The following is a 26649-nucleotide window of genomic DNA, read 5'->3' as shown; positions in this document are numbered from 1 at the left end:
AGGCAGAATCGAGCAGGTTCTCTAAGCACTCGTTATATATATGTTTTTAATAATGTATATTTACAGTGAAATCATTGTGGATTTCTTCACCGATAATAATAATAATAATAATAATAATAATAATAATAATAATAATAAAAATAATAATAATAATAATAATAATAATAATAATAATAATAATAATAATTTTTAAAGATCTCATAATCGCATGAGACTCTGAGAAGCAGAATCGTTATATATATATATATATATATATATATATATATATATATATATATATATATATATATATATATATATATATTTATTGACATCATTATGGATTTCTTACCCATAATAATAATAATAATAATAATAATAATAATAATAATAATAATAATAATAATAATAATAATAATAATAATAATAATAATAATAATAATAACAATAATAATAAGATAATGTGATGATTGCTAGCGTAGAATAAATTTCTTTTCAAAGACGTACAAGTAAAATATCCCCCCACCAAAGGAAACGTTGTATTAAAACCTCCCTAAACTTTTTGCAGACTTTTGATTGACAGACAGACTGCAAGATTGAGCTAACTCGCGAGGAACAAAGGTCATAGACTTTGGGGTCACTTTCGGGTAGGTCAAGGTAGACAGACAAACAGACGTCTGCCTTAGGACCCAAGACCTCAGGTCACATGACGTTGACTCATTCCTTGAATAGGAAGTTTTAGATGTGTAATTATTTTTTATGTGTGAGTATTTTTTATTCCGAGAGAGGAGGTATCCTGAGGGAGTGTTATTAAACAGGTAAAAGCAGAACTGATTTTTCCTCACCAGTTGCTTCAACGTTTGACCAAATTGACTCAAATTTTGACCAAGTTGACTCAACTTTTGACCAGATTGACTCAATTTTTCACCAAATTGACTCAGCTTTTAACCAAATTGACTCAACGCTTGATCAATTCGACTCAACTTTTGATCAAATTGACTTAGCTTTTGACCAAATTGACTCAGATTTGACCAAATAACTCAGCTTTTGATCAGACTGACTCAACTTTTCACCAAATTGACTCAGCTTTTGACCAAATTGACTCAGCTTTTGACCAAATTGACTCAACTTTTGATCAAATTGACTCAGCTTTTGACCAAATTGACTTAGGTTGACTCATCTTTTGACCAGATGGACTCAGCTTTTGACCAAATTGACTCGGCTTTTTATCAAATTGACTCAACTTTTGACCGGATTGACTCAGCTTTTGACCAAATTGACTCAGCTTTTGACCAAATTGACTCATCTTTTGACCAAATTAACTCAGGTTTTGACCAAATTGACTCAACTTTTGACCAAATTGACTCACCTTTTGACCAAATTAACTCAGCTTTAGACCAAATTGACTCAACTTTTGACCAAATTAACTCAGCTTTTGACCAGATTGACTCAGCTTTTGACTAGATTGACTCAGCTTTTGACCAAAATGACTCAACTTTTGACCAAATTAACCCAGCTTTTGACTAAATTGACTCAGCTTTTGACCAAATTGACATGATATATATACGAATAAAATTGAACACAATGTACGTTTTTCGTATTTTATTCTCCAGTCTGTTATTTTAATGTTGTCGTGTCATTTCGCTATCTATCTATCTCTCTCTCTCTCTCTCTCTCTCTCTCTCTCTCTCTCTCTCTCTCTCTCTCTCTCTCTCTCTCTCAGGTTAGAACTATAAAAAACATTATTTTGAAAAGAAAAGATTCGGAAAAGCACGTCCACGAAGCATCAGTATGTCTAAAACTAAAAGGAGCATTATAACGCAGAGAGAGAGAGAGAGAGAGAGAGAGAGAGAGAGAGAGAGAAAGCTGAAAAGTGCATAAAACGTAAGAAAAAGAAAATCTATCGGTCCCACCCAAAAGGTGGGACAGAAATGATTTTCTCCATGGTCATCATGTTCGTGGAATTGAAGGTACCTGGCTCGAGTGCACGAGAGAGAGAGAGAGAGAGAGAGAGAGAGAGAGAGAGAGAGAGAGAGCTGAGAACTGAGATGAAACGAAAGCGAGAGAGATGTAGTGAAAATGAGATAGAGAGTGAGAGTGACCTGTGAAGAATGACAGTCTGTCCAGGTTGGGTACCTCCATGTTTTCGGCAGTTTTTTTTTTTTTTTTTTTTTTTTTGTCAGTATCGGGTTTCTGCAACTCGTGAGTTTATGCAGAGAGAGAGAGAGAGAGAAAGAGAGTGAGTCCGAATCGTGATAACCTATCCCCACCACGTGAATGACGAATGAATTGGCTTATGAAAATACCGCAGGCCCTGGAATAAAAGGGTCCCTGGAACCAGTTTTGGAAAGATGCCATGGAAAAAAAATGAACCATACCCGAGGCCCAGCATTCCCCGGATGTCGTTACCTCCAGAGAGAGAGAGAGAGAGAGAGAGAGAGAGAGAGAGAGAGAGAGAGAGAGAGAGAGAGAGAGAGCAAAAACCCTCCCGAAAAATCTATTTTTGTTCTTCCCTCCGCCGTTCTGCATTGACCGGAGGCCAAACTTTAAAGGAGAATAAAATTTTTTATTTTTTTTTTTTTTTACTTGGTTCCACTCTATCTGATAACGGCTGATGTTTTGTTTTTATTTATTTTTTTTTTTCTAAGCTGGTCAGACTGACAGGTTAATGCCCTTACCTAATCCATGATTATAAAAAAGATATATTAAGAAATGGCGAAGGGGAATTTTCGAACGTAACCCCCCTCCCTCCACCCCCGCCCCCTAGAGTAAGGGAGGTTATAGGGGTCAGGGAAAACAGAAGAAAGAAATTCTAGAACCTTGTCATTTCCAATGAGTAAATGTAAGGTAGAGTTCCAAAGCGGGTGTTACATAGCCGTTCAAATGGAGCAGGGATTCTTTGCCTTCGCTCAAAACGTTGCTTACAAATACAGGCCATTGTGTAAAAGGATTTCGGTTGTTGCGTCTCTTTTGTATTCGTTATTTTTTTCAGTTTCTTTCGCTTTTATTATTCCGTGGAAGATTAGGGATTTTTTTTATTTCCTTTTCAAATGCTGTTTTTAGTTGATGCTTCCATTACTGAAGAATAAATGTATGATTCGGCTGCCGCCATATCTCTTTGTCCCTCTCACATGTTAATGTTGTTATATTTCTTTGCAAACGTTTGTATTTTGTCTCTTCTTTGTTATTGCAGTTGTTTTTCCTTCCGTTTATCAGATTCCAGTTTAATATTTCTTCAGTCAGCATTCATTTCTTTTTGCATATATATATATATATATATATATATATATATATATATATATATATATATATATATATATATATATATATATATATATATATATATATATGCGTGTGTGTGTGTGTGTGTTTGTGTGTATACAGTTTATCATAAGTCCCAGGTCCTCCTCCTGCGGGACCTCTCGCCATGTCCCTGAGATAAACCAACACAATCAAACATCGTCATAGCTTTGCAAAGAACTACCTTCATAATGTCCATCTTCAATACTCGTAATGGAGACGTAACCGAACATCTGCCTTGTAGCCTAGGGCATTCAGTCATCCACAATATTTATTCACACATAACGCGTCCTTCAAGTGCCCACAGCTGTCATTGTGTTCCCACACTTCGCGCTGCTATCATTGGATGCCCACAGTTCCCATAAGCGTCTTTTGAGTTCCACAGGTGTCATTGAATTCCCGCTGTGACCACCATTATCGATAGGTTCCCCAAATGCCCACAAGTGCCTTAGCTTTCCTACAGCTGTTGTGGGGTTTTCATAATGCTCACAGCTGTTAGAGTTCCCACGATTCCCACAGAATATACTGTAGAGTAGGTAAACCTTTGAGTTCACACTGTGTCCACCACTATCACTAGTTCCCAGTGCCCATAAGTGCCTTAGCTTTCCTACGGCTTTCGTTGGATTTTCATAATGCCCACAGCTGTCTTGGAATTCCCACAGTTCCCACAGAATATATCGTAGAGTACGTAAATCTTTTAGTTCCCCTATAGCCACCTCTACCACCAGGTTCCCAAAATGCCCACAAGTGACTTAGCCTTCCTACAGCTGTTGTGGGGTATTCATAGTGCCCACAATTCCCACAGCATTTGTTATAGAGTACGAAAACCATTGCGGCATCACAACCAGTTCCTCCCATTGCATTTGGGCACACTGCACTCCTCTGATTTGCGGGCATTCCAGCGCATACCCAGACGAGTGTTTTGGTCATATACCTCTCCGCATATACCCGGAACATGCAGGGTCTGCAAAAAAACACACACAAAAAAAACTGTACCTTCGCCCAAGCATTCAGGAGAATGTCGCGAGGTGTGGTGGAATAGGTCATTATCCCTTTCTCTCTCTCTCTCTCTCTCTCTCTCTCTCTCTCTCTCTCTCTCTCTCTCTCTCTCTCTCTCTGTGCAGTTCGCCCTCGGGGGACATGACAACGACATTTGTGTGCAACTTGTCCCTTACTCTTTTTAAAACCGTGCACGAAGGTGAACTTTGCTGAGAGAGAGAGAGAGAGAGAGAGAGAGAGAGAGAGAGACTTTTCAGTCGTTATTCGCAAAGTTCTCTAACTGAAATATAACATCACAGTAAACTTTTGTAGGACACGCTTCCAATCCAAATTTCTCTCTCTCTCTCTCTCTCTCTCTCTCTCTCTCTCTCTCTCTCTCTCTCTCTCTCTCTCTCTCTCTCTCTCCAGTTGACGGTTTTGATTTATCAATATCATCAGTTGAAATCACCGTCCATCAGAATCAATATGCCATGCTTCTCTGAGACCACTGACTGATATGATATTTGTAAAAGAGAAGGAAGTGGTAGTTTGAAGTCAGACAGTAAGAATTGTAATAAAAATTAAACTTTCATCAAATTGTTGGACTGAGAATTATAATAAGACAAATTTCATCAAATTGTAGGACTAACATCACAACATTTAGGCATCCAAGCATATACGAAAAAAAAATGCACCGAAGAAAAGTTTTCTGTACAGCCGCTGCAGCGTATAATCAAGGCCACCGAAAATAGATATATTTTTCGGTAGTCTCATTATAATACTGTATGAGCCGCGGCCCATGAAACTTCAACCACGGTCCGGTGGTGGCCTATCCTATATCGTTGCCAGAAGCACGATCCATGGCTAACCTTAACCTTAAATAAAATTAAAACTACTGAGGCTAGAGGGCTGCAATTTGGCATGTTTGATGACTGGAAGGTGGATGATCAACATATCAATTTGCAGCTCTTTAGCCTCATTAGTTTTTAAGATCTGAGGGCGGACAGAAAAAGTGCGGACGGACAGACAAAGCCGGCGCAATAGTTTTCTTTTACAGAAAACTAAAAATCCGATCTAACTCAATCCTGTTAGTGGTCTAAGATAGGGAGATATCAAGCTGTTATACAGCAGGAAAGTTTATGTTAAGGGAGAACCTTTGGGATATCTTACGTAGGCTTCCCTTTCATGATATTCAAAATAGGAAAATATATGAGTGGTGCTTGTCTTATATTCAGTCAGTTTTTAGTTTTCTGTCAAAGGAAACTATTGTGCCGGCTTTGTCTGTTCGTCTGCGCTTTTTCTGTCCGGACTTTTTCTGTCCGCATGTTTTCTGTCCGCCCTCAGATCTTGAAAACTACAGAGGCTAGAGGGTTGCAAATTGGTATGTTGATCATCCACCCTCCACTCATCAAACATACCAAATTGCAACCCTCTAGCCTCAGTAGTTTTTAGTTTATTTAAGGTCAAAGTTAGCCATGATCGTGCGTCTGGCACCGCGATAGGTGCCAACAACACCTGGCCGTGGGTGAAAGTTTCATGGGCCTCGGCTGAGAGTTTCGTGCAGCATTATACGCTGTACAGAAAACTCGATTGCGCCGAAGAAACTTCGGCGCATTTGAAAGGAACCAGATAGATACTCGGGGTGCTAACTTTAAGAATAACGAAAATGACCTGACCTGGTGGCCTGCACTTATCGCTGTCATTTATTGCCTTATTTTAAAAGTATACGAAATTTGACATTGGTGCTTATCAAACCAAGCCCTAAGCCTTTAAACCACCTCGCATTGCCCCCATCCTTCAAACGCCAAGTTTATGAAAGTCTGAGAAGGTATCAACCCTGTTATTTCTTCCACTGAACACTAACTTAGATAAGGGTACATTGCTCTTGTTTTTGTGGCACAAGGATAAAAATGGATGTCTGGCATAGGGATGAAAATATCTGGAATAATCCTGTTGGAAGATCTGTTGTTGATTATATAAACTGGAGACTGTTTCGCGTCTCGACACTCTTCGGAATAAAAAAAAAAAAAACTGTGCGGGGCATCGAACAGTCAGAAGTATTCGACTGGAATTTTGTAAAGAAATAAAATTTCCTCATCTTTAGCACTCTTAGTAACAATACTATGATTTTCTCTATTATTATACCTTCTGTGCATTATTATTATTATTATTATTATTATTATTATTATTATTATTATTATTATTATTATTATTATTATTATTATTATAACACCTTTGATTATTATTTCAATATCGCAATTACAACTACTCCCATGCTATCACGATTTTTACACCGTACCACAACCCCCCGCCGTCTTGGAGAAAATATGTAAAGAGATTTTTGTTAAGGCGGTGTCTCGTCCTTTGCAGCAAGGAGAGCAGACACTTCACTTCCTTCTTCTTTTTCTTATTATTCTTCTTCTTCTTCTTCTTCTTCTTCTTCTGGAGCGATTTTTCGTCCCTTGGTTAGGTCATACCCTTGAATCATTTTTCATACTTGATAAATGGTGATGGAGAAACGACAGTTCTTCTTCTTCTTCTTCTTCTTCTTCTTCTTCTTCTTCTTCTTCTTCTTCTTCTTCTTCTTCTTCTTCTTTTGCGAGATTTTGTGGGTACGGACGCAAGTCTTAAAAGTATTACTGTGTTTATTGATTAGGATTTTTTTTTTCTTTGCTATTAGTATTAGTTGCTTTGATAAGATTTGTCAGTGTAATAATAATAATAATAATAATAATAATAATAATAATAATAATAATAATAATAATAATAATAATTTGTATATTTAGTTTTGTTTATGGATGTGAAATATACAGGGTTTCCAATTTCTGTACTAAGCTGCAATTGCTAAATTCTTTCTGAAAGAAAGTTCCGTGGAAGTTCCATTATTATAAAGCAATAAACCATTTTCTTGCCTACCAAGTTTCCAGAATATAGAATGACTGTAACCGCAGCCCCATTTCCTGTAAAAAAAAATAATAATAATGATAATAATAAGTAAATAAACGCCAGCTTTCCTTGGTTAGCCTAAATAGTTAATTATATACTTGGTAGTTATTTGACTGCGGTGGATCATATCCAGACTAAATAGAGATCTTGGTACCAGCAACTTCATCGCCAAAACGTCTTGGTTGATAATCGGATTGGTACCAATTCCTGGAGACGCTTGCGAGCGCGCACGCATACACTTATAGACACGCACACACACACACACAAAACTCGCATGGGTAAAGAAAATTTGTGTATATATATATATTTATATATATATATATATATATATATATATATATATATATATATATATATATATATATATATATATATATATATATATATATATATATGTGTGTATATGTGTGTGTGCATATACAGACCTCATAGCTCAAGAGAAGTGTGTGTGATTGTATGTGTTGCATGTGTATTTGTTTGTGTGTATGTGTATGTGCAGTACGTGACCTCGCCTTCAGCTACTGGTATGTGGATGAGAAAAACGAGTCGAATCAAAGAGACCTCGTTGCCGGATAAACACATCTGAAAGACATTCGTACCCCAAGATTAATTGCGGAAGCTTCCTCCTCCTCCTCCTCCTCCTCCTCCTCCTCCTCCTCCTCCTCCTCCTCCTCCTCCTCCTCCTCCTCCTCCTCTCTCCCCCCCCTCCCCTCCTCCTCCTCCCCTCCTCCTCCCTCCTCCTCCTCCTCCTCCTCCTCCTCCTCCCCCTCCTCCTCCTCCTCTCTCTCCCCTCCCCCTTCCCCTCCCCTCCTCCCCTCCCCCTCCCACTCCCCCCCCCCCCCCCCTCCTCCTCCTCCTCCTCCTATTCCTTCACGTGAGGGCTCTCAACACAATGGGTCACGGATGACTTTCGGTTTTTCCCCCGAGCCTTAAATCTTACCTTGTTATCCACAGTGTTTACTCATTAGCGGAGGAGTCTGTGACAGAGTAAACAATTACTGGGCTTTGGCCTCGTGAGTTTTGGTTAAGGCTTTGTAAAATGCACTTCATGGTTTAGTGATAACAATGATTTATTATATATATATTGTATAAACATATATTTACTGTCTATAATAAAATGATAATATTTTAGCTTGAAAAATTTTGTACACTTACAAACCTCCAAAAAAGAAAGTAATTTGAATTACGGAATTATTATACGTCATCATTTATATTTGTGTAAGGATGGAAGGTAAAATAAAGCTTTAAAATTCTTTGTATAAAAAAAAAAAAAGTAAAGCAAACACACTCTATCAATCTCATTTGGTTTGAAGATTATATATATATATATATATATATATATATATATATATATATATATATATATATATATATATATATATATAAAATAAGGCTTTGCATTTCAAACGCTCAGATCAGGAACTACATAAGGAGGGTATTTTTTTCAACTCACTGAATGATAAAAGAGGAAATTAAGATAATAAATTAATTAAAAACAGATGTATATTAAATAATGTGTGAATTTCAATAGACATAATATAGAAAACTAATATAGCAAATCAGAAGTAAGCATAAACACGATAACAAAGTACTGACAAACATAAAAAATAACCGTATAATAATAAAATGTAAAAGTGTTAATTACATACGTAAATACTTACGTTTACCCTACTGTAATCTGTGACATGCACCCGAAAAAGAATAACCTTATAAGAATAAGATGCAATTCGTTAATTACCAGGTAAATAATTCAGGTTTTACATTTACCCTCAATGTAATTCGTGGCATGCACACTAAAAGAATAGCCTTATTATTATTATTATTATTATTATTATTATTATTATTATTATTATTATTATTATTATTATTATTATTATTCAGATGAACCCCTTCATATAGAACAAGCCCACAAGGCCCATTGACTTGAAATTCAAGCTTCCAAAGAATATGGTCTTCCCTAGGAAGAAGTAAATTGTTAATTACGTAGGTAAATCATTCAAGTTTTACATTTACCCTAATGTAATACGTTGCATGCACAGTAAAAGAATTATCGCATAAGAATGTAAATTGCTAATAATGTAGGTAAATACTTCAAGCCTTACATTTACCCTAATGTAATAGTGACATGCACACTAAAATAATTATCGTATAGGAATGTAAATTGCTAATTATGTAGGTAAATACTTCAAGTCTTACATTTACCCTAATGTAATACGTGGCATGCATACTAAAATAATTATCGTATAAAAATGTAAATTGCTAATTATGTAGGTAAATACTTCGTCTTACATTTACCCTAATGTAATAACGTGGCATTCACACTAAAAGAATAGGCTAATCTTATAAGAATAAAATGTAAATCTTTAATTACGTAGGTAAATACTTTAAGTCTTACATTGACCCTAATGTAATTCCTGGCATGCAACTTATCAGTATACAGTGCAGGGGCGTCATTTAGGGGGGCTGGGGAGGGCAACTCCCTCCCCCCACCAAGAGTCAAGATGCCCCCCCCAAGCCTCAACTTGCCCCCCTCGCCCCACCAAGCCCCAAGAAGTAACAGCAGCTGGTTTCCCATTATTCCAACCGAAATTCAAATGTGTCATCACATTAAGTTATATCTTTCTATCTACCTATCGATTTTATGTGCTTCAAAAAGCAGATAAAATAGCTCAAAATTAAAATAAAAAACCTGGTGATTAGACCCGCTTCGTTCGCCAAACCGCCTTTGCCCCCCCCCCCCACCCCCCATCAAAAATCTGAAATGACGCCCCTGATACAGTGGCACGCAAACCAAAGCCTGTATCCCTGAGAGGCCAGGCGATACACTGCCGAAAGTCTCCCGTGGAATTCCCTAATGGATTTCTCTCACGAAGGAAAACGGCATTTTGTTTTCGTCCGGACGAACGGTTGCGTAATGGGACGGGAACAAGAGAGCAGTTAGGGGCGATAAGCATCTAGATTTTATAATTGGGGGCCCTCACGGTATGGTCTCTCTCTCTCTCTCTCTCTCTCTCTCTCTCTCTCTCTCTCTCTTAATGAGATATAAGCTTGCGGCTTCTAAGATAAGGCGTATTACAAATTATAGGTCTCCCCCCGCCTCTCTCTCTCTCTCTCTCTCTCTCTCTCTCTCTCTCTCTCTCTCTCTCTCTCTCTCTCTCTCTCTCTCAGTGAGATAGAAACTTACATCAAGCTAAGATAAGGGAAATTACAAATTATAAGTCCCTTGATAATTATGATCTTATAATAATGGAGGAGAGTTTAAAGCACAGAAAGAATGGAGATGAGAAAATAAAAACTCAATATAGAAAACGAGACAGGAAAACTAAAGAAAACGGAGATATGTGATAATGATAGTAGCAATCCAAATGATAACGAAACGAATGGCAATGTCAGTATATAACAATAATAATAACGATAATCTGACACACACTTACACAGCATTGCGAATAGATGTATATTAAAACATGGCGTTAAATGGTCTTCGTCTTTTGTGCATCATCTTCAAGAGCAATAAATCTGCGGGTGATTAAGAACGCGGAGACAAGGGTGAAATTGCAAGTCTTTAAGTTCTTTTCTTGTTCGTTCATCCGTTTTGAAACGACACGGGAACTCTCTTTTGGCTTCCTCTCAACGTCATACACACACACACACTTACTGTATATGTGTGTGTGTGTTTTGTTCTTCCAAATTTTATATATTGCATATTATTTTCGTTTCAAATTTTGCATTCTTCTTTTGGTCTTACAGTTCTTCATATATATTTTTTTTTATTTCTCTCTTAACAGTTTCCTTGACAAGGGACTAGGCCTAAGCTGGACATAACTGACCAAATCAAACTCGGTCACTGCTAGAGGAGTGTGCTAATGGCCTTCGCAAGTAATGACAAATTCTCCGTTTCAGAACGTGCAGTCTAACTTATTATAAAAACTCAGAAGAAGGCGGGGAATTTTATATGGAAAGTAACTGTTATGGAAGCCTGCTCAAACAGATTGGTCATTGATCAGATCGAAAATTAAGACCCCTTCAATGTGGTTTGTCAGGGGAATTGTGTACGGAGAGTTTTCCAAGATAAGGGGAGAATGTTCCATCTAAGGATAGATAAGTCCCACGCAAATATAAATGAGGTGCTCAGAGAATATGTAATTGTCGCAATTACTGAACACCAGCTTCTTAAGAGCAGATTTAGGTGTGATTACAAGATGATCCTTCTAAGTCTGCCTACTATATAGCTTCCTACTATTTATTTATATGTCTAAATGATGGATCTGCCTCCAAATTCCAGATTCTCAAACACTGATTGGAAATTATATTATTATTATTATTATTATTATTATTATTATTATTATTATTATTATTACATCTTTGTTGCCGTTGGACAAGCACCCCTCAGAATCTTACTTACCTGCCTGACTCGGAAAAAGTTCACTGATGGGAAATTATTATTATTATTATTATTATTATTATTATTATTATTATTATTATTATTATTATCTTTGTTGTCGTTGGACAAGCACCCCTCAGAACCTTACTCACCTGCCTGACTCGGAAAGAGTTCGACCCAAACCGGACTTGAGCGTTTTATCACGGAACCGTCTGTGATGTACGGCAGGTGTTCTCCCAGAGATGTGGCTGTTAGGGGCACCACAGACAGATGGTCAGATTTAACAGTATCTAACTATCGCTATCCTCAGCCCTCTCCTCCTCCTCCTCCTCGCCCCCCCCCCCCACCATACCTATAACAGTGCACCATGCCACATGTCCTAGCGCCCATGCCCATATGGTGAGGTTATATAGTGTGGAATGCTTCTTAGGTTCAGTGCACGTTTATCTATATATATATATATATATATATATATATATATATATATATATATATATATATATATATATATATATATAATATATATATTATGTGGTCTCTATTAAAGTAGGGTGTGAATTATGTACCTTGTAGTTCGTTGAATGGGGTGGGTCAGAGAATGGGTGTATAAGGTAGCAACCTCCTTCGAAATTACTGAAAAAATGTTTAACATCTTCCGAACATTATATAATATATATATATATATATATATATATATATATATATATATATATATATAATATTTAAATTTATATATATATATATGTATGTGTGTATATTTATATATATACATATATATATTGTATATATGTATATATATATATATATATATATATATATATATATATATATATATGTATAACTGAATCACGAAAATATGGAACGTGATGAATATATAAATAAAGATAAAATCCATGAAGGAAACGTGGATTTTATCTTTATATATATATATATATATATATATATATATATATATATATATATATATATATATATATATATATATATATATATATATATATATATATATATATATATATATATATATATATATATATATATATATATATATATATATATAATGTTTGTTTGGGCGTGTTAGCGAATCAGTACCTACGGATTTATTCATATAAACCTTAAGTTTTTCTCGACTATTTATATTTTCGACTCAACACCAAAATTCTTCAATGTCATCCTTCCCGACATTTTTATCCAAACACCGCTGTACATAAATCGAACAGCTTAATGAAACGTTGGTTAAATTTATTATTCTTTTTATAACAAAAGTAAAAAAAAAATGCAGTCTGAGTGATCAGAATTGGACCAAAGAAACTCCCTAAGGTCGATTAAACATATGATGCCTTATATATATCAGGATTTTCACTCGAAGCTTTCTTATCGTCACATGTGGATTGAACAAAACTTTTATAAATATTGTTCGTAATAAACCACTTTCCCGCGTGTATGAGTTTCGGACTTAGTAGTGCCGTGTGTATGAGTTTCGGACTTAGTAGTGTATTTTTGTTTGCACTTTCTAGTTCACGTAGCAGCTTATCATAGTTATTTATAGTTTTGGTTTCCTGTAAAAGAAAACTATTGTGCTGGCTTTGTCTGTCCGTCCCCACTTTTTCTGTCCGCCCTCAGATCTTAAAAACCACTGAGGCTAGGGGGCTGCAAATTGTTATGTTGATCATCCACCTTCCAATCGTCAAACATACCAATTCGCAGCCCTCTAACCTCAGTAGTTGTTATTTTATTTAAGGTTAAAGTTAGCCATAATCGGGCTTCTGGCAACGATATAGGATAGGCCACGACCGGGCCGTGATTCAAGTTTCATACAGCATTATACCGAGACCACCGAAAGATAGATCTATTTTCGGTGGCCTTGATTATACGCTGTAGCGGCTGTACAGAAAACTCAATTGCGCCGAAGAAGCTTCGGCGCATTTCTTACTTGTTTATTACTGTTTCTAATTCTGTCGTTCTATATATGCTGAGAAAATATAAACTCTACAGGCGTATGTACTGTATATATATTATATATACAGTATATATATATACATATATATATATATATATATATATATATATATATATATATATATATATATATATATATATATATATTATACATACATACATATATAGATATATGTGTGTGTGTGTGTATGAATTCAATCAGGGGTCTCACTTGGTAGGCCCGATGTTTGATCCTAGCTTGCTGCCCATCACTCGACTCAGGTGTGAATTGGTATCAGCGTTGATATAAATATTGTTATGAAGGCCGAGATTTTAAGTATCCTAATAACAACAAGTGGGGGTTTCCCTATCTATTCTTTACCCAGTTTTCGCTCTTTTCTTTCCTCATCTCATTCAGTCGGTCGAATGGCTCCATTCCATTTCAGTATAAACTTTTCATATCTTACTTCCTTTTTCACGTTTTCTGAGGTTTTATTCTTTATATGTCTTGACCATTTGAATTTTTAACATATTTCCTTAATAATTCTTTCTTTATTCTGTCGGCGTAAGAAACAGGAGGTCAGCGCCTGTCCTATAAGCCTATAGAGGCCTATTAGGACTTTAGCTTTAACTTTCATTCTGTTTAATACCCCAGGACCCTAATGGAATTCTCTTTGTATTTTAATAATTTACTTACATTCATATTTATTTATTTATTTATTTATTTATTTATTTATTTATTTATTTATTTATTTATTTATTTATTTATTTATGTTTTTCTGATAACTGATCTTTTCTTTCTGTATTTCTCTTTACCTCCTGTTACTTTTTCCTACTGAACACCATATTCTTTGGAAGCTTCAATTTCAAGTCAGTAGCCGCTACTGGCTTGGTCCGTATGAACAGAGTTCATCTTCTGAATAATAATAATAATAATAATAATAATAATAATAATAATAATAATAATAATAATAATAATAATAATTTACTTCTTGTACTCTCCACCGCATTTTCCTTATCCTTTCTGCTTTTCTTTTAAATAAATTCGCTTTCTTAAGCATTCACATTTTACAGTATCCTGGCCACAGACCTTTCACTGCTTTATTGCTGGGCTGAATGCGTCCTTCCCAATGCGCTGTGTACCACAGTTCCTGTTTCAATGCTTTTTTTGTCCCATACCTGTTTCAGTCTTTTTTTTTATTGCAAGTGCATACCTGACTTCCTTTTTTTCTTTTTTGTTCTTCCTTCTTTTACCTGCTTTCTTTGTTTCAAATTCCCATCTCTTTTTTTCAGGTAAGAGTTCGTTATTCAGCCCTATAATTTTGCTTTCTTTTTCTTATAATATTTTTATTTTTATTTTTTTATTTCTCTGGTACCTTACGGGAATTTCAATCGTCTGCCTTTTTTTATTCTTTCTGTAATTGTTAGTTTTAGGACGCCGGTTTTTTACGGTTTCTTTTCTTCCCACTTTTATCACTATCCTCCTTATGAATTTTCTCATCTGTTCTATACATTTATTTGGCAAAGTTTTGCTTTCATGGTCACTTATCTATTTCAGGTTATTTTTTCTGATTTTCTCCGGTGTATTCTTGAGTCTCCTATTTAATTTAATCTTCTTGTTAGTCTCCTATTGAATTTATTTTTTATGTGCCACCTCTGTAACATATTAGTGTCAATTTTATTTTACTCTGTGTATTATACAGCATACCAAAGTTTCATAACCCTCCAGGGTATAATTTGTTCTTGTCTTCCTACTTTGACCACATTCATCGCTTACCAACTCCAGCTGAAATTCCCTTGAACCTTAGATAACTTTTTGTAACATACTGCATTCCGATTTCAGTTTCCACACCACAGAACGCTTTGTAACACACGTCAATTTAATTTCAGTTTGCGATACATTTTTTCCCAGTGCTGTCGCCTTGCAGCATTCCACTCCTCCTCCTTCACCTATTTAACCTTCGCCTTCATTTGGCCAGACTTCGTTCCCTATGGTATTTCCTTTCCCTTTCAACTCTCACCTCTGAGCCCGGGAGTTTTTCCTCCCGAAGGCAGGTTTCACCTTTCGTTCCGTCTCTCTCCTGCTGCAGTAGTCATTAACGCTTCGCCGAGGGTGGATGGTGGGGCTGGTTGCCTTGGCAAGGGCTGCGTCGTCCCTTCTTTAGTCCTGGTGTTATTTTAATCTTTATTCAAGTCTTTATTTATCTTGGAGATTTGGTTCATTCGATTGCTTTCACTTTAAATCTGTGTGTTCATTCTTCTGTCTGTGACTTATCGATCAGACATTTTGACTTTATTTATTCACTTTATAGTAATTATGTTAGGTTTTACTGAAATTTTTGATGAACTATTTAGTACTGTTAAATTTCAGTATGTTATACCTTCTGGTTTATTTTTACATCATACACCTTCTGCTTCAAAGTTTCTTCGTAAGATCATTGAGCTATTCATTTTTGTAACTATTAATATTTACTTATTCAAGCATGAAGAGCATAACGCTCTTGAATCTAAAGCATTGATTCATGTAAACCTGTCGTGGAGAACAGCATGCTTTCAATATTTAAGCTTTAGATCTCTCTCTCTCTCTCTCTCTCTCTCTCTCTCTCTCTCTCTCTCTCTCTCTCTCTCTCTCTCTCTCTCTCTCTCTCTCTCTCTCTCTCTCTGTAGCAGACACAAGCAAAAATACCCGTCGCTCATTCAGAACGGTAAAGATGGCGTCTTGGTAATCGAAACTGGTGTCTAATGGAAGATATCGTTTTAGGCCAAATTTTAGGAAGCGTCTTTTTATTCTTTAACCATCTTTAAAAAAAAAAATAGGTGTTGCATTATTTTCTGTATTATTTTTGGTTTTAAGTCAATCCGTACCTTGAGGACGCTACTTGAATTCATTTTATCGTTGGTAACGTTCATACATGCGTGTATATCTATATATATATATATATATATATATATATATATATATATATATATATATATATATATATATATATATATATATATGTATTTATATATTATAATATAATTTATTTATTTTATAATATATATAAATATATTTTATATATATTTATATATATATATATATATATATATGTATGTATAGTATTTCATTTACACACGTGTATGTATTATACATTGAATGTTGTGATTGGTACCCCTGCTATTAAAGAAAAGCTTTCACACGATCACTAATGCGTTTGCAAAGCATTCATTATGTTGTCTGACAATGGGAACTAAATTCTCCGCAGGGCTACTGCTTGGGATGTTTGTGATCCTGCAAATAGTAATGATAATAATGCTAATGTTATTATTATTATTATTATTATTATTATTATTATTATTATTATTATTATTATTATTGCGTTGTTGTTGTTGTATTGATGTTGATGTTTTTATATTGCGTCATAATTATAATGTATTAATCGTGAGAACTGTTTTTATTGTTATAATTTAAAATAAGTTTATTGCCTTAAATACTATGCATTGTATAGTCTCGCCTAGCCTTATTAAGCATGTTATAATGTTTTAACTTGCTTATACACCAGATTTTTAATTCTAGTCCGGTAGAAGTGAATTTCTGTTTATTTTCTGTTTACAAGTCTGAGTAGCAGTTCGTAATACTATGTTTGTGACAGTGCTTAAGATGTTTTATGTATTTCGTTTATTTGCGTAGAATATGCTTGTATTCCCAAATAAACCAACTTAGAGAGAGAGAGAGAGAGAGAGAGAGACTACTTACATCTCCCTAACCAGTCACACTGAGCGAGACAGTCGAATAGACATGCTGCCTATCTTTCAGCTAACTAGAGAGAGAGAGAGAGAGAGAGAGAGAGAGAGAGAGAGAGAGAGAGAGAGAGACTACTTACCTCTCCCTAACCAGTCACACTGAGTGAGACAGTCGAATAGACATGCTGCCTATCTTTCAGCTGACTAGAGAGAGAGAGAGAGAGAGAGAGAGAGAGAGAGAGAGAGAGAGAGAGAGAGAGAGAGAGAGAGTTGCTATCTATCCTCACCCATCCAGCTTCCCAATCCTTGTACAAACACTTGATATGCAGCCCAAGGTCGGATACTGCTGGCTGTCAATATGTGCTACATTCACAAGCCTGATCTGAGGAGGTTTACCTGAGGTTGACTGATTTTCATCCCACTCGTATGCAGTTTTTTTTCATCTCTTTTTTTTATATGGTATCTCCTTCGTTTCCAATTGAAAATGACGCATTATTCGTGTTTACATTTTTTTAAGTACGTTGCTACTGGGGTTTCTTCATTTGCATTAACCTTTATTCTTGTACCTTTTTCTCCAGTCTGTAACATTTTCTTTACTTTGTCATTATTATTCTTTTTCTCATATTTATCTCCATGTATTAGTTTACCTGTTTACTTTATATTCATTAGTATGTGAATGATCTGATTCGTTGTTTTTATTTTTTACATTGTGACGATTCAGTCTGATAAATTTGTATTATTTTACCTGTTTGCTTAATATGCATTTACATGTGAATGAACTGATTCATTGTTTTTATTTTTTACATTGTGACGATTCAGTCTGATAAATTTGTATTATTTTACCTGTTTACTTTATATTCATTAGTATGTGAATGATCTGATTCATTATTTTCATTTTTTACATTGTGAGGATTCAATCTGATAAATTTGTATTATTTTACATGTTTACTCAATATTCATTTATTTGTGAATGAACAGATTCATTATTTGTATTTTTTACATTGTGACGATTCGATCTGACAAATGAACTGTCGTCCTGTTTTGGGCCACTTGTCTTTTCATCCTCTCCACGGTACACAACAGTCACGTATTTGGGCGCTGATTGAATTCTGTGCTGCCTTTTTTTGAAACGGGACACGTCTCCCCGAACATGGCTGTCCGTAACCTTTGTAAGAGCTCTCACGAAATCAACAGAAATCCTTTCCTTTTATTCTCTCTTGGCTGTTCATGTTGTAATTTTACTCCGTAGGGGGTAGTGCTGTCAGTGCACCTCATGCGGTGCACTGTAGGCATTACTTAAGGTTCTTTTTGCAACGTGCCTTCGGCCTCTAGCTGCAACCCCTTTCATTCCTTTTACTGTACCTCCTTTCATATTCTCTTTCTTCCATCTTACTTTCCACCCTCTCCTAACAATTGATTCATAGTGCAACTGCGATGTTTTCCTCCTGTTACACCTTTCAAACCTTTTACTGTCAAATTCAGTTTCAAAACTGAATGACCTCATAGGTCCCAATGCTTGGCCTTCGGCCTAAACCCTATATTCGATTCAATTCATGTTGTAGCTTTATAGTTGTAATATTATCATTACCCATCTGTATCATTCGTCCTTCGGGAGCGAACTCAGTGTCAGAATTCAGAGGACATTTTCATTTATGTATTTTTGTCTATTTATTTATTTATTTGTTCTTTTTTAATGAATGAGATCTCTACTTTCTGTGTTTCCCTCTACCTCCTTTTACTTCTTCGTAATGAACAACATATTCTTTGAGAACTTGAATTTCAAATCAGTGGCCCCTGTGGGCTTGTTCCATATGAATACGGTTCGTCTTCTGAATAATAATAATAATAATAATAATAATAATAATAATAATAATAATAATAATAATAATAATAATAATAGTGTCAAAATCAGCGGCAAGGTGTTTAAATAAATAATAGTCAGTATCAAGATGTTTCTTTCAGTGTTTGATTTAATCTTCGTAATATTATCATAATGTATACATTCTGCTTTGTATCATTTGTCCCAGTAGGTACAATCCCACGGGCAGGGATAGTGTATAATGATATGATAATGACAACATTAAGGGTTTGAGAATTATTACATGTCGTGCAGTAGGAAACAAAAGTATCCATGTAGTACGGGCCATCGTGGTTGTATCATAAATCAACACCTGGTTACAAGCAAGCACTTTCAGCACAGGCAAGCATTTGCTTTATTACTGAAGCAGTATTAATAATAATAATAATAATAATAATAATAATAATAATAATAATAATAATAGTAGTAGTGGAGAAGCAAATCCACAGTTATGTCTATGTACATATATTTAAAGATAAATCAATATGGATAGCTTTCGGGAACTTGTTCGGTTCCCCTTTTCAATCTGTGAGTATTTTATATAATAAAATAAAAATAGGTAATAGGCCCTCTTCTGTACAAGTGGTGTTAAAAGTGACAGCTGCATCAGCGGCATTCAGTTTGCATAGAGTTTTCTCTATTTTTCTAATAATTGATTTTTCTAGGTTACTGTATTCTGCCAGTAACAAGCCGACATTGGTCATACTTGGAGAGGAAAGTGATAATAATAATAATAATAATAATAATAATAATAATAATAATAATAATAATAATAATAATAATGATGATGACGAAACAAATCGTCAGTTATGTAGGGTGCAAATAGTAATTTTAGCATTTTTACATCACCGCGTCAGATTGAAGAAGGGAATCGAACTGATTCCTGAAAGCTCTCTGTATAGATTTATTTTTAACTATATTTACAACCATACCTAACTGTTGACTTGTTTCTCCATTCCAAGGCTCACGCTCCTATATGAGTATTTTTAATGTAATAATAATAATAATAATAGTAATAAGCCAGTGACAATCGAAACAGTACACTGAAGCCGAAACTGTTTAGATTCATGAAAATATGATTCCCTCCCAGTCTCTCATTTTCACATTTGCGCACTTATTTCTCTCCCGAATAAGTAGACCAACAAACTACTTTTCTTGCAAAAAAAAAAAAAACTATCGTTTTTCAGTTTCACTATTGGACTTTTATTTACTTTATTTACTCCGTTACTTGGGATTTTTTACGCATTATTCATTTTTCTACAAGTTCAGCTTTCAGCTTTTTAAACTTGTCTTCATCAGCTAAGGGTCATGAACTTGTTTATCGGCAAAAACGTTACTGAATTCCGCATGAATAGTTATTGATTAAATTCAATACATTTATATTTTAGATAATTGCGCATTGGGTAAAATATTTGATTTATGAGTTAATGTTTTTATTTCGTATGTATTAATCATATTACAGTATATCAACATGTTTTTCGTATGTACTAATTTTATTATATCAATATGTTTTTTGTATGTAATAATCATGTGATATCAACAGCAGTTTTTCGTATGTATTAATCATATATCAACACGTTTTCGTATGTATTAATCATGTATCAACATCGGTTTTTCGCATGTATTAATCATATATCAACATCGGTTTTTCGCATGTATTAATCATATATCAACATCGGTTTTTCGTATGTATTAATCATATATCAGCATCGGTTTTTCGTATGTATTAATCATATATCAACATCGGTTTTTCGTATGTATTAATCACATTACATCAACATCTGCTTTTCCAATTAATCTTTTATTTATCTTCACCTTAATTCAACTTGAGTTTATGTGGTCTATGCAGTCACGATTCTATTGTTGTCTATTTTCTTACGACCGTATTTTTTTTATTCGGTCATTTATTTTTATCAGCTCAGTTAATTGCCGTCAATCAGCTGAAAATGGCCCCAGCCTCAGTCATTCACTCACGAAAATCTGCGTTTGTACTCAGGGCATTCACCTGTAAGGGCAATAAAATGATTAAGTTTCAATTCGCTGGTAAGAAGAGCAATTTGGCCTCATGGAAATAGGAACAGGAAGCAGATTCTTCCATCTCTTTCTCTCTGTCTCATTTATATATATATATATATATATATATATATATATATATATATATATATATATATATATATATATATATATATATATATATATATATATATATATATATATATATATATATATATATATATATATATATATATATATATATATATATATATATATATATATATATATATATATATATATATATATATATATATATATATATATACATATACATATATATGCATATATATATATATATATGTATATATATATATATATATATATATATATATATATATATATATATATATATATATATATATATAAGAATGAAGTTCTTACCCATGGCCTTGCCACCCTGGCTACGACCCACGACATTGTACTGGCTACCAAGTACATGATTCACAATTCAGATCGGCAGCACAACAATGAGATTTTAAATAAATAATGTTTGAAGTACTCAGCCCAACGGGCGAAGCAAGCATCATAATCACCTGACGACCATATTTATTTGTATGTATTTAAGAGAAGGACTCCATCAGAGGGAGATGCGAGGGTTCTGGGAACAAGGAAATTCCTCTGAATCTCACATAGGCTGAAAGTTATATGAGTCTGCAAATTTCCTTGCATCTTCTCCTCCTCATTTGTCATCATTTATTGCAATTTAGGGATGGCGTGGTAGGTCATCCAAAGATATTAAACATACTTACTTCAGTTACTACTGTGTTAGGTTTATGGATTTTTCCATTAAGAGAATCCGATAACATCTAAATTGCTAATATTGGTTCACATCTAGTGACCTTACAGGACCTTGAGCAAAAGGAACCTTTCTACAAATTAGCAAGCGTCTTTTGTAAGCGTTCGTGTGTCTTAAGATGAATTTTTTAACAGACATCTAAAACCGAAAGTCAGAAGTGACAGAATCGTAAGAGAAACTGAAAGTGACTGACGTAAATGAAGGAAGCAGAGGAACGAGATCGAAGTGTGAATATTAAACAGGGTGATATTTATCTCGCAAAATAATTAATTGGAACAGAATTTGATGGACGGTGAATGTAAGATCACGACGATCATGACGTTGTGTTGGCAGCGACGTTCAGATTTGTCCAGAAGGTGTGAGAAGGCAGGGAAGAAAGTGACCTTATGAAACCCGAGTTCAGGTCCGAGGCCCAAGGGTTATGTTACCTAGGGGGACTTTCTTCTTCAATCGTGGCCTTGTGAGTGTCAGGTCGGGATATATCAGTGCATTCACGCGATGTTTTGACGACGGACGGGTCCCGCTTTTTAGTCTCGTCCTATTTTTTTTTTTTTTTAGTCACTGATTTCTGTCCATGATTATATTCTGATGTTTGGTGTAAGTGAGAAAAAGTAAAATACTGATACCGTGACATAGCTGATGCTAATGTTTATACGACAGTATTGTAAGGTATTGTAAAAGATTAGGGTAATCGCCTTTTTTTGGGGAGGGGGGGGGACATACTGGAACAAGCTGAAATAAGAAGGTGTAGGAATGAAGTGCAGAGGCTAAAGTAATGGAACCAGTTCTTCAAATTCTTTCTTGAATCGTACTGGAACATGATCCAGCCTTGGTGCCCTTTTTGCTCCAAAGGAAGTGAGTCTCTCAGACATTACAGTAAAGAGGTATAAGAGTATTAGCGGACATTTTAATTAATAAGGTACAGAATATTGCAATCGTTAAATCAGTCATAAATAGTTTATCGATCCATAAGAACGGAGAAACAGTAAAAAAATGATAAATCGAAGTTTAGAACTGAATAGGCTAGAGGTCACAAATTTATTTGCAGTTTATGAAATTTATAAATAAACAAATATTTTTCCTCTCATATCATTACACATACATACTTACATACACATACATGTATGTATGTATGCATGTATGTTTAATGATATGGGAGGAAAAATATTTGTTTATTTGTATGTTTATTTGTTTGTATATGTGAAATAGAATTTCAAACTAATGTAGATAAAATATACTAAAGACAATACACAGCTGTGCAAGTACACATATTTTATTCGTCACCACAGATTTCCATCTCATGGGTCATAAACAGGAAGTATGACAAATTAAATCTACTATTAAATTATCCTAATTATTCTCTTCCTTCCTTCCAGATCGAAGCAAAGATGAGGGAGAAACAACGAGGACTGCCGCCATCTTGAATCTCTTCCACTGCTTCTTCTATTTACTTTCTATTAGCCACTGGGTTTTGTCAAAGGGAATTTTAAGTGAGAAGAAATCTCTTTAAATCGCCTATATCTCATCCTCACTTTTTTCTCTTCGTTACGTTTAATTTCTCTTGTCGTTTTTAATGGGCGTCGTTTATCTTTCATCCCCCATTCTGTTTCTTTATCAGCTCGGTTTCCAAGTTCCGTATTAACTTCGTTTTTATTGCTAATTCATATTCGGTCTTCATCTGAAAATTACATATGAAGAGGTAGTATTTTATATCTTCACTCGATCTTACCAGTTTAAAGACTTTATAATACTATTATTCTAGATTGATTGCTACTAGAGTTAACTCATTATTTACTAGTAAGTCACCCAGAAACCTAGTAAATTACTGGTAAGTTACCTAGAAACCTTAAGTGCGTTTTCAAACAAGACATCGGTAACAGAAGGTATTTACGAATATAAATTAAGCTTATCAGCGAATTACTTTGATTTTCTTGTTACTGTTTGACCTCTGAACGTCATTATTATTTCTCGTTGACATTATCTGACCCAGAGGATATATTTCCGTTTGACCTCGGCTTTCCTCCCTTGACCTTGTTGTTTGACCCCGAGAAGTAAACCGCGGGACTTGCGTAGTTTTATCGAAAGTAAAACACTGTCTACTTTTTTTTAAAAGTGTCCCAAGGCAACCTATTACACCTTTTTTCCTCAGTAAGAGGAAGATAATTACCTTTTTTTTCATTCACAGAGAGGGAAATAATTACCTATTTTCTTCTCAAAGAAATAAATAATTACGCTCTTTCCTTCGCAAAGAAATAAATAATTACCTTTGTTTCTCCTTCGCTAAGAGAGAAATAAATACCTTTTTTCCCTCGACAAGAGGGAAAACAAGGCATATTGACCAGTTCCTCCCTCCTGCTCTTTACTCATTTTTCTTCCTGTTCTTTGCTACTCCTTTCTCTTCCTCGCCTTTCCTCTCGAGCGAACCAAATGGAGGACCTCGGCGAGTTCACGACGGAGTACTTCGCGGGCGTCTCCATCAGGGACGAGGTCTTCAGTAGGGCGGTTACCACGTCTAGATCTCAAGCAGGTGAGTCCAGCAATATTTTTTATCTTTTTTAGTTTTTGTTTTGTTTACTTTTAGTGATTTCATTTTAAATTAATGTTGGTCATATTTATATATATATATATATATATATATATATATATATATATATATATATATATATATATATATATATATATATATATATATATATATATATAAGATTCCTACAAACACACACACATACACATACATACGCACACACACAGATTTGAGTTCTGCTAAATTTCTTATCCCTGTCTTGACATTAATCTCTGGCACCATTGTTCAATGAAGTCATTGTGCTTGCTGTATAAAATATACAATAATTCTTGTCATCCATTGCATTTATATTTCGCCAGATTACACCATCCACCAAGTAGTACCAGATGGTTAGCTGACATAAAAGTCTTGTAATTTATTCTGTGAGGTTCAAAACCACAGATTTTCCTGGGAGATTCATTTCTGTTGTGACTCAAGTTTAAAATGATCTTCCCATTCCTTCCTGTAACTGAAACTCTGGAACTTCTTCAGAAGCTGGAACTTGGTCTAAATGCTTTTTTTTTTTGTTGTTGAGCAGGCAGACACGAGTTGCTTTATAATTTATTTTTTTTTATTTTTCTTATTTATCTTACTATGTTATATATGTCATAAGTTTTTCCCGTTTTTTCCTCATGCTTTATTCTTTACTCCTCCACTTCCTTTTCTGCACACACGCACGTATATACACACACACACATATATATATATATATATATATATATATATATATATATATAAATATATATATATATATAATATATATATATATAAATGTATATATATACATACTGTATATATATATACATATATATATTATATATGTGTGTGTGTGTGCAGAAAATGAAATGGAGAAGAAATAACAGGAAAAAACTTATGACATATATAACATAGTAAGATAAATAAGAAAAATAAGAAAATAAATTATAAAGCAACTCGTGTCTGCCTGCTCAACAACAACAAAAAAAAGCATTTAGACCAAGTTCGAGCTTCTGAAGAAGTTCCAGAGTTTCAGTTACAGGAAGGAATGGGAAGATCATTTTAAACTCGAGTCACAACAGAAATGAATCTCCCAGAAAAATCTGTGGTTTTGAACCTCACAGAATAAATTACAAAACTTTTAAGTCAGCTAACTATCTGGCACTACTTGGTGGATGGTGTAATCTGGCGAAATATAAATGCAATGGATGACAAGAATTATTATATATTTTATACAGCAAGCACAATGACTTCATTGAACAATGGTGCCAGAGATTAATGTCAAGACAGGGATAAGAAATTTAACAGAACTCAGGTTTGTATGTGTGTATGTGTGTGTATGTGTGTGTGTGTGTTTGTAGGAATCTTACGAATTTGAAACCACAGGGAGTGGCACATTAAATTAACCCGCCAGCACAGAATACGTCCGGATATCTGGTCTCAGCTAAATTAACTTAAGTTACCATAATGAGTTTCTGATTGGCAGGTAAAGGTGATTTGGTCTGCTCGTAATTGACTTGGTTTCTAGGTAGATCGTAATGGTTTTGGTCTTTATGGATTCAATGTTTTTTTTTCGGTTATGTATTTTAAAATTACCTTTCGTTGTATTTCGCGCTCGTAAGTGTAACGTAGACTTCGTTAGCTGTATATGAGGTCTTCTAAAGAGTTCCCAATAAAGTTAAACTTTTTGTTAATGTACTTCAGTAATAGTTTTTTAGCGGCACCACCTATGATATTATTATTATTATTATTATTATTATTATTATTATTATTATTATTATTATTATTATTATCAACGCAGTTACTTTCCAATACTAGAGGTAACATGAACTCTCTTGGCTCTGAAATGTTACAGGCTACAACACGCAGTGTTCAAATAACTAATCTTACAACAGTATACCCAAAATCAGAAGGCGTTATTGAATAGTGTCTGTATTTTTATTTTCTACAGTCATTTCATTCTCTGTCATGTTCCTCTTTATAGAGAAGGTCAACGCTTTCTCCTTCGGACGATTCCATCATTCTTGATCGATATCTGAGGGAGCCTTTCCACATGGCTGTGTTCGTGTTAGGTCGTTTTTTATCATACTTTTTTATTTCGTTCCATCGGTCAACTTTTTTTTTCTTAAGGGGGCTTTTTTTTAGTCCAGTAATAA

General features: G+C 34.6%; 1 protein-coding gene across 3 annotated transcripts in view; it reads left to right on the top strand.

Moving 5' to 3' along the window:
* The window catches only part of LOC136853542 (metabotropic glutamate receptor), a 188165-nt gene that overhangs the window by 139679 nt on the left and 21837 nt on the right, over positions 1-26649 (top strand). For all 3 annotated transcript variants that reach the window (XM_067129254.1, XM_067129252.1, XM_067129251.1), the window contains exon 4: positions 23331-24481. In XM_067129254.1, coding sequence (XP_066985355.1) covers positions 24382-24481 — 100 coding nt within the window. In that variant the 5' untranslated portion in view covers positions 23331-24381. The remainder of the gene's footprint in view (positions 1-23330; positions 24482-26649) is intronic.

The sequence above is a fragment of the Macrobrachium rosenbergii genome, chromosome 27 (assembly GCF_040412425.1).
Source record: "Macrobrachium rosenbergii isolate ZJJX-2024 chromosome 27, ASM4041242v1, whole genome shotgun sequence".
Lineage (NCBI taxonomy): Eukaryota > Metazoa > Arthropoda > Malacostraca > Decapoda > Palaemonidae > Macrobrachium > Macrobrachium rosenbergii.
The sequence above is the reverse complement of the archived record's forward strand: the minus strand, read 5'-3'. Positions and strand labels throughout refer to the sequence as shown.